The sequence below is a fragment of the Esox lucius genome, chromosome 6, assembly GCF_011004845.1.
Source record: "Esox lucius isolate fEsoLuc1 chromosome 6, fEsoLuc1.pri, whole genome shotgun sequence".
Classification (NCBI taxonomy): domain Eukaryota; kingdom Metazoa; phylum Chordata; class Actinopteri; order Esociformes; family Esocidae; genus Esox; species Esox lucius.
Genome location: NC_047574.1, coordinates 22,515,492 through 22,531,960, shown reverse-complemented (window position 1 = coordinate 22,531,960; position 16,469 = coordinate 22,515,492). Strand labels below are relative to the sequence as shown.

General features: G+C 42.8%; 1 protein-coding gene across 2 annotated transcripts; it reads right to left on the bottom strand.

Annotated features, from left to right (window-relative positions):
- Positions 1 to 6,263: 6,263 nt before the first annotated feature.
- On the bottom strand, positions 6,264 to 16,015 carry si:dkey-191g9.5 (rap1 GTPase-GDP dissociation stimulator 1). 2 transcript variants are annotated; one of them, XM_010892284.5, is made up of 14 exons: positions 15,773 to 16,015; positions 13,753 to 13,857; positions 12,483 to 12,605; positions 11,751 to 11,876; positions 11,455 to 11,583; positions 11,106 to 11,231; positions 10,840 to 10,983; positions 10,395 to 10,526; positions 10,051 to 10,185; positions 9,768 to 9,893; positions 8,055 to 8,194; positions 7,821 to 7,947; positions 7,200 to 7,328; positions 6,264 to 7,116 (listed from the first exon to the last, which is right to left on the bottom strand). In XM_010892284.5, the coding sequence occupies exons 1-14, from the start codon at positions 15,783 to 15,785 to the stop codon at positions 6,989 to 6,991; spliced, it is 1,683 nt and encodes a 560-aa protein (XP_010890586.2). In that variant the 5' UTR covers positions 15,786 to 16,015; the 3' UTR covers positions 6,264 to 6,988. The 2 variants fall into 2 exon arrangements, with proteins under 2 accessions (XP_010890586.2, XP_034148822.1); XM_034292931.1 differs by having other exon boundaries at positions 7,241 to 7,328.
- Positions 16,016 to 16,469: the final 454 nt, after the last annotated feature.

The window sequence follows — 16,469 nt, the reverse complement described above, 5'->3', positions numbered from 1 at the left end:
AAGGCAAATACTGTGCTAATGAACAGGCTACGGGACAGTTTCTTTCCTCAGGCTGTAAGGCTGCTCAATTCAGGAACCCCTCATCCGTCCATCCATAGTCCCATGCACACCTGTCACTTTATATCATGCTCATCTGCCAATCATATCATGCACACCTGTCACTTTTACATTGCACCACAGTTATACAGTTGTATAGTTATTATTATTGCTGCCTGTTTTTTGTATAGTGTAATTATTGATCTTCTTATTTAAATATTATAATTACTGTTACTTTTTAACCTTTAACTGCACTGTCGGGAGTAGGAAAACCAAGCATTTCATTGCCATTACTTGTTATTGCAAAACTTTTTTTTGAACAAATGGCAATTCTAAATGAGCAATGAAGGCAAATAGGACAGGTCAGAAAATGTGGATGTATTAAGTATAATGCATGTACAAGTGGGAAAAAATAGTTGTGCAATGAGGCAAATGCAAGTACAAATGGCAATTCTGACTGTGCATTCGAGCAAGTTTGGAGGTGTAAAGTAGCATGTGCAATGCAGGGATAGCAGCTATGAGGTTCCCGAGGTAGACAAGCACATGTAACAACTGGAAACGTACCTATCAGACTGTGCAAGGCAGTGTCAGAGTACAGTGGTGCAAGGCAGTGTCAGAGTACAGTAGTGCAAGGCAGTGTCAGAGTACAGTAGTGCAAGGCAGTGTCAGAGTACAGTGGTGCAAGGCAGTGTCAGAGTACAGTGGTGCAAGGCAGTGTCAGAGTACAGTGGTGCAAGGGAGTTGTGCAATAAGGACCCTGAGAGGCAAACAGTTTGTGGCATGGATGTGAAGGGTCTCTGATGATGCCGGGTGCCCTACGCAAAGGCGTCGCTAGGATCACAATACTTTCAGGGCTTAGCCCACCCCCTCGCCCCCCGGGACAGAAAGTACAGTGTTTTTAATGTACACAGGGAAAATTTCGATGTACACACTATCGTGTATATAAATGAAATTAACTACAGGCCAACACAGTGAAACTAACAGTTTTCTAACAGCATTGGGTTGTCCTCTGAGAACCAACTATTAGTTATAAAATACAATATCAAATTAATAATTGTTCTGTGTGAAGGAAAATACTGTTCATATCATATCGTATGACAAATGGATCATATGAAGTGATAAGCAAAACATGTCACACAATATGCTATAGTATCACACCATATAAGGTTTCATGCACTTAGGACAAGATTGGGCCTTGTGGTTAAGCGCTAGCATCCTAGGCGCATACCCACTGCAATATGGTTACATAGATTTAAAAGTAATTCATTTCTTTGGTATTTTTATGTAAGAAGTGTCACACTAAAAGATACTGGGAAAGGGTACTGAAGTGGGAGTTCCAAAAAGATTTTATTTGCTGAAAGATATTACAAAAGACATCTCACATTGAAGGGTTACAATATCCTACTGAGGTGTTTTCAGTACTTCCTGGTTGAACAAAAACCCCTCCTCCCCAAGGGTCTACAAACAATTGCCTGTTTAAAAATCACAACATGATATCCATTTGTGGGACAAAATCATTTTGATCAGAGCTGACTGAAAATATCAGACTCACAAATAGATATGTGATCATTCTATACTTTATTGAGGAGAGTTGCATTTTTTTTCCTTAGGTTTATTCAAGTTTAAACTTTGTGAAACGTGCTTGGGAAAGTCACACCGTATGAGCATGATGGTTGAACATTTTTAAATAAATTGATAAATTGCATGAATCTATCTAATCTATAAAAGAGTGAATCACTTGCCTTGAAAGATCTACCATCAATGTTTGCCAAGTATTTGAACTACACATCGCAGTGGCAGGAATACTGTGCACACTGACAGTACAATCAGTGGCGTCGCACTGGGAGGAGAAGGGGTACTAAGTAAATAGGGCCCTAATGTGTAGAGGGGGCCTCAAGCATTTTAAAAATCTTGAATAAAGAGGTGAGGGGCCCTCATGGCCCAGTATTTTCTGTTACACCCCTGTGTACAGTACAATAGCCTACCGGAGTGGAGCATTGAATGATTCATTCCCAGTGCTAGTTAATTCTTCCCTGAAGACCTTGTAAAGTGTTTCTGGGGTATTTAGCATTTCTTTTTACATCGTGCTTGGTGGTTTTCACTGTAACATTGATTTTGAACTCCAACTGCTAGCAAAGTTCCTACACTACAGTCAGTTTCAAGCCGGTCCAAGCTTATGAGTGGCAGTAAGAAATATTCTCCCACTGATTAAAAAGTGCTGTTGTCTCTGTTAACACGCTTACCTCTTCTTTGGAAAGGGCCAGGTATGTTTTTAGTTATGTTATTTGACCCAAGTCACAAGATGTTTTGTAATTGAGAAATATGCCACATTACTTGTACTTGTATATAGGAAACATTACATCAATATTACAAACATATGTTTTATTGAGTAATGGGGGAGGGGGGTTGGCTGTTAAAAAACATCTGACTGGCTGCAATATTATTTTGTACAGCAATTTCAAGGATTTTATATCTACCTGCCAAAGCCACTGGTGACCCAAAGTTAATTTTAGGACCAGCCTATACATATCTTGGTATTACTGAATTGCTCATTCTCATTCAATACCTATAAACAACCCACCTTCAGTCTAAAGATAAATTATAAAAGCTTCTCAACAAATTACAACAAATAATTTTTCCACACTACCATTTGTTTTGTCACCATCTATCCTTTCAAAACTCATTACTGTGACCTTTACACATGGGTCAACTGGCTTTAGCTAAATACACATCGAGAGACTCACTGTTACCAATTTATTTACAACTTCCTTTCAGGCAAACACCTCCTTGGCCTGAGCTCACTCTACAACATTTGTGATTCCAATAATAACCTGCTCTGACAGACCTCACTCCAAAAACCCACAATTCCTCTGGGTGTTATTCATTTTTTATTTTCTGCTGCCAACGACCGGAAACAAACTGCAAAAGACTCTTAACAAGTAAAACTTTCAGTTTGTCTCACAAGACACCATATCAAACACTATATTCAGCCCTGCAAGAAATCATGTACATACACTGTAAAAAATGTTTTATTGACTTTTAGGTCCATGGAGCTTGATTTGCCATTCACACTATCTAGTTGATAGGCAATACTATTCATCCGTTCCCTTGAATTACAGTCTCATAGTGTAGAGTGTATATTCAAGAATGCTGGAGGATGTGTGCTCTCTCTCCTGCCTGATCACAGTTTGAGATGTTTTGTGTCTCCATCGACCTGTCCTCCTTAGCCTGAAGATATTTGGAGGGGGAAGTGTTATTAAGGGCCTAATCAGTTGGAGGACCTAATCAATCAGTGGTAACACAACTATAGCTGGATGCTATTCAGCTTGGCTCTGGTGTGAAAATCCCCTGCCATGCCCCCCAGCCCAACGCTCCGGTGTGGAATTCATTGTGCGTTCTTTTCGTGAGTTCAGTGAGAGAGGATGGGAGGTCTTCCTACAGTTATTGTTATATCCTCTTGCAATTCCATGTCTTTGTCCAGGTCATCATTAAAACTAAGAACTGGTACTCAAATGATTCCTCCGGTGAGATAATGTTGAAATAAAATGGATGGTGTGTGTAGCTGTTTGTTTTGTTGATGACTTCCTATTATTACTATCCCCTAACTTAAACTAACCTATCCCCAATTTTACATTTTACCTTTTAATGGAAATAGCCTTTTTTCCTTGTGGGGACCCAAAAAAATCTTGTGGGGGCTGAATAGTTAGATATTACTGTCTTTGTGGTCTTTTGTGGTATTGTTAAAGACTGATAACACACACGCACAAGTACATGTACTAATAGACACACAAACAGACAACACAATGAGAATAGTAAGCTGTATGGACTAAGCCTCACTCTAACTGAATATTAATGAAAATCAATATTGTCTTCTCTAATGTGTCACATTTTACAGATTGACCGAAAGACAGCTTGCCCACCCAGTGTATGAATTTAAAGCATTGTCCAGTAGTCAGGAAGTAGAAGTCCATGAACCACTATGGAATGGGGTAGACATTCTGACATGAAGTGTTCTGAATAGAATGGGTTAGACATTCTGACATAAAGTGTTCTGAAAAGAATGGGGTAGACATTCTGACATAAAGTGTTCTGAATAGAATGGGTTAGACATTCTGACATGAAGTGTTCTGAATAGAATGGGGTAGACATTCTGACATAAAGTGTTCTGAATAGAATGGGTTAGACATTCTGACATGAAGTGTTCTGAATAGAATGGGGTAGACATTCTGACATAAAGTGTTCTGAATAGAATAGGGTAGACATTCTGATTAAGTGTTCGGAATAGAATGGGGTAGACATTCTGACAAAGTGTTCTGAATAAAACATCTGATTTAAAATAACAAGGTTGGCCATAATAGGGTCAGCTTGTGTGTAGTGGAATTGAATAAATGAAAAACGACTCTGCTTGTCAAATGGCTCTGTTGGTCCACATTTCCTCCCGGTGTCCTCGCAATGTATTGGATCTTGATAATAATGTCCTAATTTATACAAGCAGAAGTTCTAGTTTTCAGGTGGTACAAAAAGAAAGTTTGTGATGCAATTTCCACTTTTAAACATCAACAAGACAAAACTGCATACCCCTTCTCCAAATATTAGTTTTTTGAAAAATGCAAAACAGAACCTTCCCTATTTTTTTTTCTTAGTTTGATCTATGACAAGGTTGAAGTGTTATATTCAATATTCCACAAAACAACAGAAAATCTCCAAAAAGAGGAGAACCAGGAGAAAATTTTTAATACTATGATTTAACTATATGTTTGATGTTTCTTTTACATTTATTTTCTTTAAATAGATCTAACTATACATAAAAAATTTGTAAGTTGATCTAATATGTTTGAGCTTAAAAGGAGGGACAGACATAAATGAATAACTTTTGTGAAATAAATAGCAATCTCCAGAAATGTGTCAAAGCAAGAACATTACTAGGGCATTACAGTGAACTTGAGAACTTGCGGACATTTTGTGGGTTAACATCTTCCAAGAAGTCTGAAAAAAAGCATATCTACGTCTATAAAATAATAATCGAATACAATTTTCCATCTGGTCTATATTAGCATAAAATGTATGTCTACCTAAAATAAAGGACACAACGTACTATTTCCTTGGAAAGATCCTAGACGGTGTGGTGTTTTCAGTTATTAGCTATAGTAATGCTTTTTAATTAGCCAGGCGGTTTCCATGAGGCTCAAGACGCCTTAAAACGAGAAGGATACAAAAACAACATAACAGCTGCCTTCATTACAGATCCTGTTCTGCCCTTCACCCAAAATTATAATCCCAATGGGAAAGCTGCCTGACACTCTTAATGCCTGACACTCTAAATGCTCCATCTTGATTAGCCTGCTCAGTGTCCACCTCTGCTCTCAATAACTAGCAATGGGCTAGATGTGTCAGTGGGAGAAAAAAAAAGTGATTCTCTGAGCTGTAATAATTAGTGATGATTCAAAAAACACAGGAGATCCTCAACGAACCCCTGGAATGCTAGTGGATAGTGTTTTTTTTGTTTATTTTAACAAGTGGCTTGTAATTGCAGCTTTGGTAAGTGGGATTGAAACCTTTAGTCATAGCATTTGTAAACCAGAGACTTCCTGAAATGCTTTCGAAGTAGACTTGACAGAACCTTGGTTTGATTTTTCACGAGAGAGAGAACTGTGAAAAAAATTACCTTTTTCCCCCCTCAATCTAAAATCATGTGACCATTTTTGTTGAAAAACTTTATATTGAGGGTGTGCATTTGCTTTGATGGCATTCACATGCTTTATGTCTCATGACTTATGGTAACAGGCCCCCAGTGTGGTAACTTATGTCCGATTTTGTCATAATCAGCTGTTTTCACTACATTTACTAATTCTCCTTTTCAGGCTGGGAAGTCTTTGCTAAATGCTTACCATACAGAAATGCATCATTTAAGGCAGCTGTTGTGCTGTGGATTGTTAAAATGATTGGAACGTACAGTATATTTTATTTGATCATAATAATCTGTTTTAATGGCATTTTTTGCTTTTTAATGGTTAACCTATCCATATGGGTTTCTCAAGGCTGTTTTTGTGAGGGGTTCCACAGGGAATATTTCTGAACTAGAACCAGAAGTTGATTCTAGGTAACCTTCTTCCTAAGAGTGTGGAATAATTCCTTTCTACTTTGAAAGCACAACCTGCTGTTATTATCCTGGTACCTCAATGACAATAATGTTGTACATTGGAATAAACAAAAAAAGTCTCCCACAATTGTTAATCAGATTAGATTTCTTATGCACAGTTTAAACAATTAGAATGTACTTTGGTAACACATTACGATTGAGATATTGCTTTGAATGCTTTGTTTTGTACTGTACACTGGAGATATATGCGATCCACAGAGACAACCAGGGTCATAACAAGAACATTGGTCCATACAGAGCAGAGTTGGAACATCACATTAAACGACAGTGGCAGATGTTAGTTTTCTGTTCTCCACTGAGCACATTAGAGTCAATGAAACAACAGCCATCCACACAGTAGAGTATACACATTTCCTTTCATAATATACACAGTTCCCTACAGGAAATCTACATGGTGTACATAGAATGGATTGGCATACTGATTGCAGTAGCTATTTCATACACAAATACTCTTTATACAAATGGTCATGACTGGTGAACCAGGGAGGTCGTAGTCCATGTGCATTTCCATGGGCAGACTCATTCAGCTTGTGCTTATAACACTGGCCAAGTATTTATTAAATTCTACATAAGCCAAGGGAATGGAAACCCAGCTTCAAAGATTCTTAATAGCCGATATCTGCCTCATTTTGAACTCCACCTCTTATCCTTCGTTAGTGCGACAGTTGGGTTGTCTTTTGGTAAAGTGCGATTGATAGGTAGGACGGTGTGGTCACTATAGTAGGGATGGATGTGGTGGCCTGGGGTGCTGAGAGTCTATGGTTACACTGACCACATGGTGGTCAGGTCAGTCTAGCTGGTTTCACAAAGCATGGCCAGCACTGTGTCAGCCTGTGTGGCTAGCTTGGTGCTGGAGTGACCAGACAGCTTGGTGAGTGTCTCCTTCAGGTTTAGAGATTCCATTTCTTCCTTCATTGTGCCTAAGAAAGGGTTAAATAGAAAAAAAAGATAAAAGGAGAGAGAGTACATGGTGGGTGTGTGTGTGTGTGCGTAGGATACCTACTGGAGTTGACTAGGCTGCAGATGAGGCCAAGGGCACTGAACTTGAACTCAACCGCCCCCACTGGGTCTTCTAGCATCTTCTGCAGTGTGGGCAAGAGCTCTGCCTTCCGGAATGATTCCTCCATGGAGTCTGGAGAACAGCAAGAGACACGCAACTTACATTTCCGGTAAGCACTTTATGTTGTTGTGCAATTGAAAAATTAGCTTTAAGTAATTCACTATTTATGCAATAAGGCACAAGGGGCTCTGGTATGTGGCCAATACACCACAACTTAGAGATGTTCTTAGGCACAGCACTTGGCCGTGATATCCTGGCAATATACCAAGAATCCCTGAGATGCCTAATTGCTATTGTAAACCGGTTTATAATGTAAAAAGTCATGGTGTATGATGTCATGCTTGTGGTATACGACTTCATAGAATTCAAAACACCAGCTTTACAATGTTAAATATTACATTAGCAATATATTATTCTGTAGTGATATGAAATAACGTACATATTTCATATGTATATAATACTGTAATGATTAGAATTATATTTATTTTGGTTTCTAGTTGGTCCAAAGTATAACTCAATGTCTAGATCCTGGTTCTCAAAGGACTGTACAGTTAAATCACTCACCAATGTCTATGGCAGATGCAATTGCCAGGGCAACCAGGGCTTCGTTCTGCATGATGACGTGTTCACTGGTTGCCATGGAGATGAGGTGTCGCACCCCATCTGCTTTGGTTACAGCACTGATAACTTCCTGTCAGAGTTGGGAGGCAGAAAATCAGTCTCTAGAAGAGGAGTGTGTGTCTGTGTGTGTCTGTGTGTATCTGTGTGTGTCTGTGTGTGTGTGTGTGTGTGTCTCACCGGGGCGCGGCTGTGTCTAATAAGAGCAGCCAGGAGGCGGTTGGCCTCTCCCCTGACCCCTGCATGGTCCCGTGCCTCACACCACTCCATGACTCTGGACAACAGAACCTCATCTTTACCCAGAACCGTAGCTGCATTCTCTGAGGCGGACAACAAGTGGGAGGAGGGAGTCGAAAATAGAGTGAGGGGTGAGTATTGTGATGAGAGAAATATGTTAGATATAGGGGATATAGAGCAGCGAGAGAGGGAGGGAGGGAAACAACACGAAGGATCAGGGAAGCGGGGGTTATTAGGAGGTTCCAACGCATGGGGGAGCAAAGAAAGAGAACCAGAGAAACTGAAAGGGGACCGTAGAAAGAGAACCAGAGAAACAGAAAGGGGACCATAGAAAGAGAACCAGAGAAACAGAAAGGGGACCATAGAAAGAGAACCAGAGAAACAGAAAGGGGACCATAGAAAAAAATCCATAGAAAAAGAAAGTGGACTGTAGAAAAAGAACCAGAGAAACGGAAAGCCAAGGCTGAAGTGGGCGAGTGAGTCGAGAGGAGCGGGTTGGTTGAGAATGCCAACTCAGAGAGGTGATACCCTGAGGCAGAGGACTTTATTACCTCAGCTGTGGACTACAGTAATCAACAGGAGCTGCAGTACCCCGCAATTTACTGTGACAGATCATAGCGGTGGCTGTGGTGGCATGGTATTTACTCTTTTGTTCTGCGCTGAGAACTCCCACAGACACCGTAAATAGGCTGTAATATCGACTGTGTCTCAGGACGAAGTTTACTATCACGACATTTCATGGCATTGAATTAACCATTGGGTGCAGGGGACTGTTAGGAGGAGGAATCGCTCTGTTTTATAATGCTCCCGCATATATACAATTACCTCTGCAACAGCCAAATGTAGTTTTCCTACATTATTTTAGATGAATCAGATATTATGTATACACCACCATTCAAAGGTTTGGGGTCACTTTTTCAAATGTCCTTGTTTTTGAAAGAAATGCTATTATTTTAATCCATTAAAATAACATCAAATTGATCAAAAATACAGTGTAGACATTGTTATTGTTGTAGCTGGAAACTGATATTCAGTGGAATATCTACATAGGCATTTAGAGGCCCATTATCAACAACCATCAGTCCTGTGTTCCAATTGCAGGTTGTTTGCTAAACCAAGTTTATCATTTTAAAAGGCTTATTGATCATTAGAAAACCCCTTTCGAGATTATGTTAGCACCTCTGAAAACTAGCATCAGTGTTTGTGTGTTCGATTACATGCTCAAAATGGCCAGAAACATTCTTCTGAATCTCATCAGTCTATTCTCATTCTGAGAAATGAAGGTTATTTCATGTGAGAAACTACGTAGAATAACATTGCGTACTACCCCCTTAATACAACAGCACAAACTGGCTTAAACCAGAATAGAAAGAGGAGTGGGAGTCCCAGGTGCACAACTCAGCAAGAGGACAAATACATTAGAGTGTCTAGTTTGAGAAACAGATGCCTCACAGGTCCTCAGCTGGCAGCTTCATTAAATACAATAGTACCTGCAAAACACCAGTCTCAACGTCCATAATGAAGAGGTAACTCCGGGATGCTGGCCTTCTAGGCCTTCAAGAACAAGAACATTTCTAAGTGACCCAAAACTTTTGAATGGTAGTGTATATAAAACCCATGTACCCCTGCTTTAAGCACAAATCCTTTCCCACTCACCCTGTCCATCCACCATCATGCGCAAAGTGCCCAGGAGTTTAAATTGCACCGGGGGCATGTCAGAGCGCAGCAAGGTCCTGATCCTCTCTGTTACCCCGTCCTCCAGCATCCTCACCTTATTACTGGCTGAAACACCAGAAACATGAGGGGTCAGGGAGTTCCAGGGCTGAGTCATCACATTGGGGATTCATTTAAGCTGTTTATCATTCAGTTGTGTGTGTGTGGGTGTGTGTCTGCACCTGCGTGCATTTGCATGTTTGCGTTTATTCATTCTACAGGTCACCTGGGATGGCCAGGTTTCTGAGCGCGCTCAGTCCAGCATGCTGGACAGATACGTCGCCCTCGTCGACATGCTGCTCCAGCAGAGTCAGGATGTGGGGCACCACCCCCAGCTCCAACATCTTCACACAGTTACTGTCTGATAAGGGAGCGAGACAGCGAGGGGGAGAGATTCGAGCAGAGATGAGCATTGATGAGAAGAGACAGAGCAACGATACAGAGAGTGAAAAGGTTAAGAGAGGCGATGAAACACTAGATAATGAAGACGGACTAAACATACAAGACCGGGGAGAATCGATTCTCATGTCAAAACCAATGCAGTTGACTCAGTCTGACGGTTCAACTCACCATTTCTGGCAAAGTTGGCAATGGCCAGGGCTCCAGACAGCTGAAGCTGATTGTTGGAGGACTGAAGCCAGGAGAGCACGTCCTGGTACACCACCCCTTTGCCCTCGCCAAAACACTTCTGCATGGACTCGTCTAGTGCAGCAAACACAGCATACCATTCAGACTAGTCAACCGCGGATCATCTGTGCTTGGTGATCAATGTTTCATTTAGAAGAAAAAAAACAATGCGTGGCTATTTATGATTTGATGTTGTCTTTTTAGAGTGTAGAGAGTATCTCTGCTCGGTTTTGTTCTGAATCAGACACCAGAGAACACTGAGTGACATCAGCTGATCGCCCATTAAGGGATGCCTGTGAGTTATGCATGGACGGATTCTGGTGGTCCTCTTAAATATTCTAATGATGACGCATGTTCTGGTGCTAGCAAGGCAAGTTGACTTCCTCACCTCCCAGCAGTAGAGACACGATGAGGCTAGAAGCAATCTTGATGCTGCAGAGATCATGGGGGTCCGACCCCCCCTGTAGCCCCCTGATCATCTCCGACAGAGCCTCGGGCACACCCGACTCCACAAACTGGAGCTTTAGCATGTCTGAAAATAGCATCACGACAATGAACTCAACCCTCCATGTGAGAAGACTAAACTTCACATGCAGTCTATTTCATCTGTCTCCGTATAAAGGATCCTCATTTCAGGCCTTTGCCCAAACTCACCACTCTCCCCAAGCGAGCCCAACACCTCCAGTATTAGGTGTCTTCTCTCCGCGTCAGGAGCCCGCTTCAGCTGGGCCGTCAGGACCTCCGCCACGGCCACCTCCACCAGCGCTTCCCGGGCCGTGTCTGTGGGGTACAGGGTGTGACATGTAGACTAAGAACAAACCATGAAATCCTAATTCCAAGGACATCAGGGAGACCGGCTGCGCTTCCAAAACGGTTGCTGGTGAGGGCATAAAGGCTGAAGTATTTGCTGAAAACAGGTGAAATCGAGGGCTGTTTTCTGGGGCCTTTTGGGCATACTGTACAGTACTAACAGTCATTTGACTCTACTGGTGGTGTTACTTACCCATGTCGGCCAGGTTACAGAGGGCCAGCAGACACACGTTGACCAGTGGGTCGTTCTCTGGGTGCAGCTTCATGATGTCCACCAGCCTGGGGATGACCCCACTGTGCACCAGCTCATCCTGCTGGGCCGCTGGCAGAGGAAGTAATTGATTGTGACAGAAAAATATACATAGAGAGGTGAGGGCTCACACACACACACACACACACACCAGGACCAGCAATGTGTGGGAACAATCCTTCAGTAGGCAGAAATGGTAATAATCCCTTTCCGGAGCCCCGAGCCCGCCGGAGACTCACTGTTGTCGAAGCAGATCCGTCCAATGGCTCGGCCTGTGTGAAGCAGCAGCTCCTCGTCTGTGCTGTTCAGCAGGGGCACCAGAACTGTCACCAGCCCAGCATCGATGCATGGGTCCCTCACAGCCGCTGGAACTCACAGACATAATCTCCTCAGTCTCTGTGCGTGTGCCATGATCCTAGGACGTTGTGACGTTGGTGAATGAATGGCCACGTCTTGGCAGATGACAAGGACGTGGTATTCGTGCTACTACCAAATAAGCGAACACTAAAACGACTCGCCTTTTTGGTTCAGGGGGCAAAATAACTGACAAGGGGCGCTGCAGAAAACACTACTTAAGAAGAAAAGAACAAAGGACGTTGAAGGAAGGAGAGACAGCGGTAATGGGTACTGCCTAGTGTAGATGGAATCTGCATTAAGTTCATGAAAAGAGCACATTAGCATTATTTTCAGAAGCCACATTTGCACCTTAAAGCGAGGTCCTGGATTGAATATTAGTTGATAGCTAATGAACAGGAGCAAGAATGGATGGCAAGAAAAAAAAAGGTTCCGTCAGCAACAACACAAATCCAGCCATGTTACTCACCTGTTCGCAGCCAGGAATCTACATATATTAATCAGTGAGTCTTTCAAACAGTACGACCCCAAGCACAGTTGTAATGGCTTTCTACATTTAACTTGATTGATATTCATGGCCCGTAGTGCTACAGTAGCAGGCTGGCATCTCGTCTTACCTTCTCTGGCCATCTCTGCCACAACCAGAGCCACCTGATTGGTCAGCGGGCTTTTTCTCCGGAGGGACTGGGCCAGCGTGGGCAGGACACCACTGGAGGCGATTTCCACAGCTGCACCCTTCTCTGGGGACAGAACCGACCCACTTAAAGACTAGGACCAAAAATTTAATATATCTTAACCCAAGATAGAAAATGACCGGCCATTGTGAAATAAATTATCTTTATTTGACCAGCGTTAAGAAATACAGATAATTGTCAACTAGAAATTGAAAATCTTGCCCCGAAGATGTAATGCCTTAGTTGGTAACATTTATAAGAAGTTGCCTTATTTACTCTAACTACCTTAGTAGAAACTGTAGTAACAACATAGTAGTTGCATAAGTATTACTATGAAAGTATTTGATAATATTGTTGTTGAAGAATCAGTTAGTACAGTTAAAACAAGGAATTTGTAATTATTAATGTATGTATTCATTTTATTCAATGCATGTTACTACTGTTACTGTTATAACACATTCTCTTGTTTCACCTTGTAACTCATGTTTTGTATTTACATGTTTAAAACCATTGATATGTAAATGACTCACGCCAAAATGTGACCATGTTACATGTAATTAGACGGTGCCACCAATATTGGATCAACAAGTAATATCAGGGTTGCTAAACAGGCTACAACCTGGTAGAAACTACTGGAACATCCTGTCATTAATTACCAGCTATTTTCAATGAGTTTATACTCATGTCATTACTTGGCCCAAAGGTTATATCATATTGACTTGTTTTCCCACTTTCAAAAAACAGTGTCACTGTCCTTCCGTTAACTAAAGTTAATTTTGTCCTTTTAACAATAGCTGAACTGTTTTCACGAGCTGCACTCTGAAAAATGACTGGCCACTCGATTTCTTCCATTTGACATTTACTGTTTTGACATTCCTTGCCATTAGTGTGTGAAATATGGTAACCATGTCAAATAACGACGATTTTTTTTTTTTTTTTTTTTAAATGTCACAAGTATGATTCTTTTTCTGTAGGATTAATTTGTTGTCTTGGTCAATTTATAGACCCTGGCAGCCAATGCCGAGCGGGACAGTGAAGGTTCAAACCTAACCTGTGGTGGACTATAGATAACTAAAAAAAGACTACTACACCAGATGAGGGGCTGAAATAGGATGTTGAATGGTAACACAGTTCTACTCCCCCAGAAGGATAAAAAACATGTGTGTGTGCGTGTGTTCCTGTGTGTGTGTGTGTGTGTACAGTGCAGCCTCACTCTTCTCCAGTAGCATGGCCAGCAGAGTGTCCAGATGAGGCTTCAGCTCCTCCTCTATCAACTCTGTACTCACACTGATGGCATTCAGCGCCTCACTCAAAGAGTCTAAAGCACACAAACACAAACACACACAAGCAGCCACACAAGAAGACAAACACATCATATGTCAGCCGTATCCTATTGCAAAATAGCTGCGCTGGTCCAAAAGTATTCCTGTACAAATAATGCACGCCAGTACTGTACCTTCTGGTGCTGTTCTACTCACCCACTCACAAACATCTACACTGAAACCCCCCAGGAATCTTTCCCGGGTCTTCCCATCTCGTAGTGGCTTGCCAATGCACACACATGTCAATATGGGTGTGCAGTTAATGCACTCATTCTCTGTCATGTCAATACGTGTCCACGAATCTAACCCAATAAAACCACAGTAAATCAGGTTTTATGTTCCTTCTGGATTTTTCCGGACAAGCGATTCCCACTAAAGTCAATGCAGTGATTGCAAATTACATTTGGTGAAATGCATCTCAGCAAAACACTTTGACACCTGGTACCCAGGACCAGAATGGCATGAATATACCATGTGAGCACACAGGCAGAGAGATCTGGATTAACAGTGGGCTCATTTGGCTCGCGGTTTAACATCCGAGGGTGGCTGTTTAACAATGCAATAGGTTAAGGCGAGGAAGCAGAGAAGGTACACGTGTACATCATTCCCCTAACGTGCATCCCTCCTCTCTGCCAAGCACACATCTGACGCCACAGTGCACGGCACTGACCTGATAAGTCAAACGTCGGTCTGCTCTGGAAGGTTGTTGTGACAGAAGAAGCAGTGTGCCTGTGTGGGGGGAGATCTCCCTGTTCGGGCTATATTGGTCAAATCAACGAGGCAACCATTAGTTTGGACTAATGTTCCATTCGATTGAAATGGGAATCAGCAGAGACCATAACAAAGTGTTCATCCTCGTTTTCTGTAGAAAGCTGTGGGATGGGGATATTTGAGGTTCTGGTTGGGTACCACAGTTATACTAAGCACTTTTATTATTTCAAGAATCAATAATTAAATAAAACAAATGTACTTTAAGAGCTAAAACTTACAGATCACTGTTATCTTGGCCTAAAATTACTAGCCAACATCCTTTAACCTCCCTGAAAATAAAGCCTTGTGACCAACAAAGAGTGCCTAGAACCCATAACTGAAACCAAATAGAGAGGGCAAAGCAGAGTTTCTTCAACAGTGCGGTTGTGACAGGTACAGCTGTCCTCTGTGCCCCTCCATCAACACACTTTCTGGGCAGAGCCACAGACAGAGAGGCAGAGCCACAGACAGAGAGGCAGAGCACAGAAAGTAATCACCTGGCTAATCCCTGATAAGCAGTGTGAAAATAGAACAGTCAGCGGTGGGCTACAGGGTTTACATACGGTACCAAGCACCATGCAGACCCCCATTTCACAGTTTCCCTTCGGCACACAGTGTCCATGTGCACATTCCACGTTTCAGGCGCATTATAGCAAATGTGCAGCGAAATGCTCACATCTCGGCCGCTAAAAACAATGTTGAATAAATAACGTAACCCTAGCTTATTCTGGAAGTGATTCAGAGAAAGTACGATTACATATTTACAAACGCAATTGAATAATACAGAATCGCCAGACAAGGGAATCTTCAGACAATTTATTAATACACAGTGTTCAGACAAGGGAAATACAGTGTACAGAAGAGTCGCACCGAGATTTAGGGACCCCCCGTGGTTCTTACTACCACTGACGTGGCATGAACGACTTCGTCTCATGGGGTTTCTACGGCGACAGCCCTGTGCCCTCAATGTTTACTGGGGCTGTAATGTCAGCCCAGGTTACTATGACCTTTAAACACCAGACAGTAAATTAACAGACAGGCTGCTTCTCGTCACCTGGTTCATCCCTGCTGTACATCTTCACCCTGCTCAAAATATTGACAACACTTGCACTGCTATACACATGCTGTAACAAAGGCTTGGGGAAGGGTTTTTCTACTCACCCGCATCGGCCATGGCTGCAGGTTGACAGGCACTCAGACTCCTGGGATTTTATCCCGACTCTCTGCCTTCCTTCCTCTGTCGATGCTGTGATTGTGTGTGTGTGTGTTTGTGTGTATGTGTGTGTGTGTTTGCGTTAGTAAAAAAGAGAGGAGCAGCCCTCCTTCAGGCCAGGCGTGTCCCGTCTCCCAGCTCTGCTTCCATCGGCTGGACAGCCTGTCTCCCTCTCTCTCCACCCCCCTCCTCCCTCTCTCTCCACCCCCCTCCTCCCTCTCTCTCCACCCCCCTCCTCCCTCTCTCTCCACCCTCCTCCTCCCTCTCTCTCCACCCCCCTCCTCCCTCTCTCTCCACCACCCTCCTCCCTCTCTCCACCCCCCTCCTCCCTCTCTGTCTATCAGCCTCCTCCCTCTCTCCACCCCCCTCCTCCCTCTCTCCACCACCCTCCTCCCTCTCTCTCCACCCCCCTCCTCCCTCTCCACCCCCCTCCCCCTCTCTCTCCACCACCCTCCTCCCCCTCTCTCCCCCTCCTCCCTCTCTGTCTATCACCCTCCTCCCTGTCTCCTTACTGCGCTTGCGTTTTCTCTACCCCTCTCCCTCGGTTTCATTCCCTCTGCATTTCTCACACACAGCAGACTCTCTCTTCTCCGTGCCGCTCTGTACCCCTCTGCTTCTGTTGTTTCATTCTATCCTGTCTTCTCC

What these genes read in the sequence shown, in the direction of transcription:
- si:dkey-191g9.5 (XM_010892284.5), bottom strand. An exon ending in ACGGATCTGCTTCGACAACA is followed by an intron (nt 11,584 to 11,750) that starts GTGAGTCTCCGG and finishes TTCCTCTGCCAG; the next exon opens with CGGCCCAGCAGGATGAGCTG. An exon ending in CATGATGGTGGATGGACAGG is followed by an intron (nt 8,195 to 9,767) that starts GTGAGTGGGAAA and finishes TGTCCGCCTCAG; the next exon opens with AGAATGCAGCTACGGTTCTG.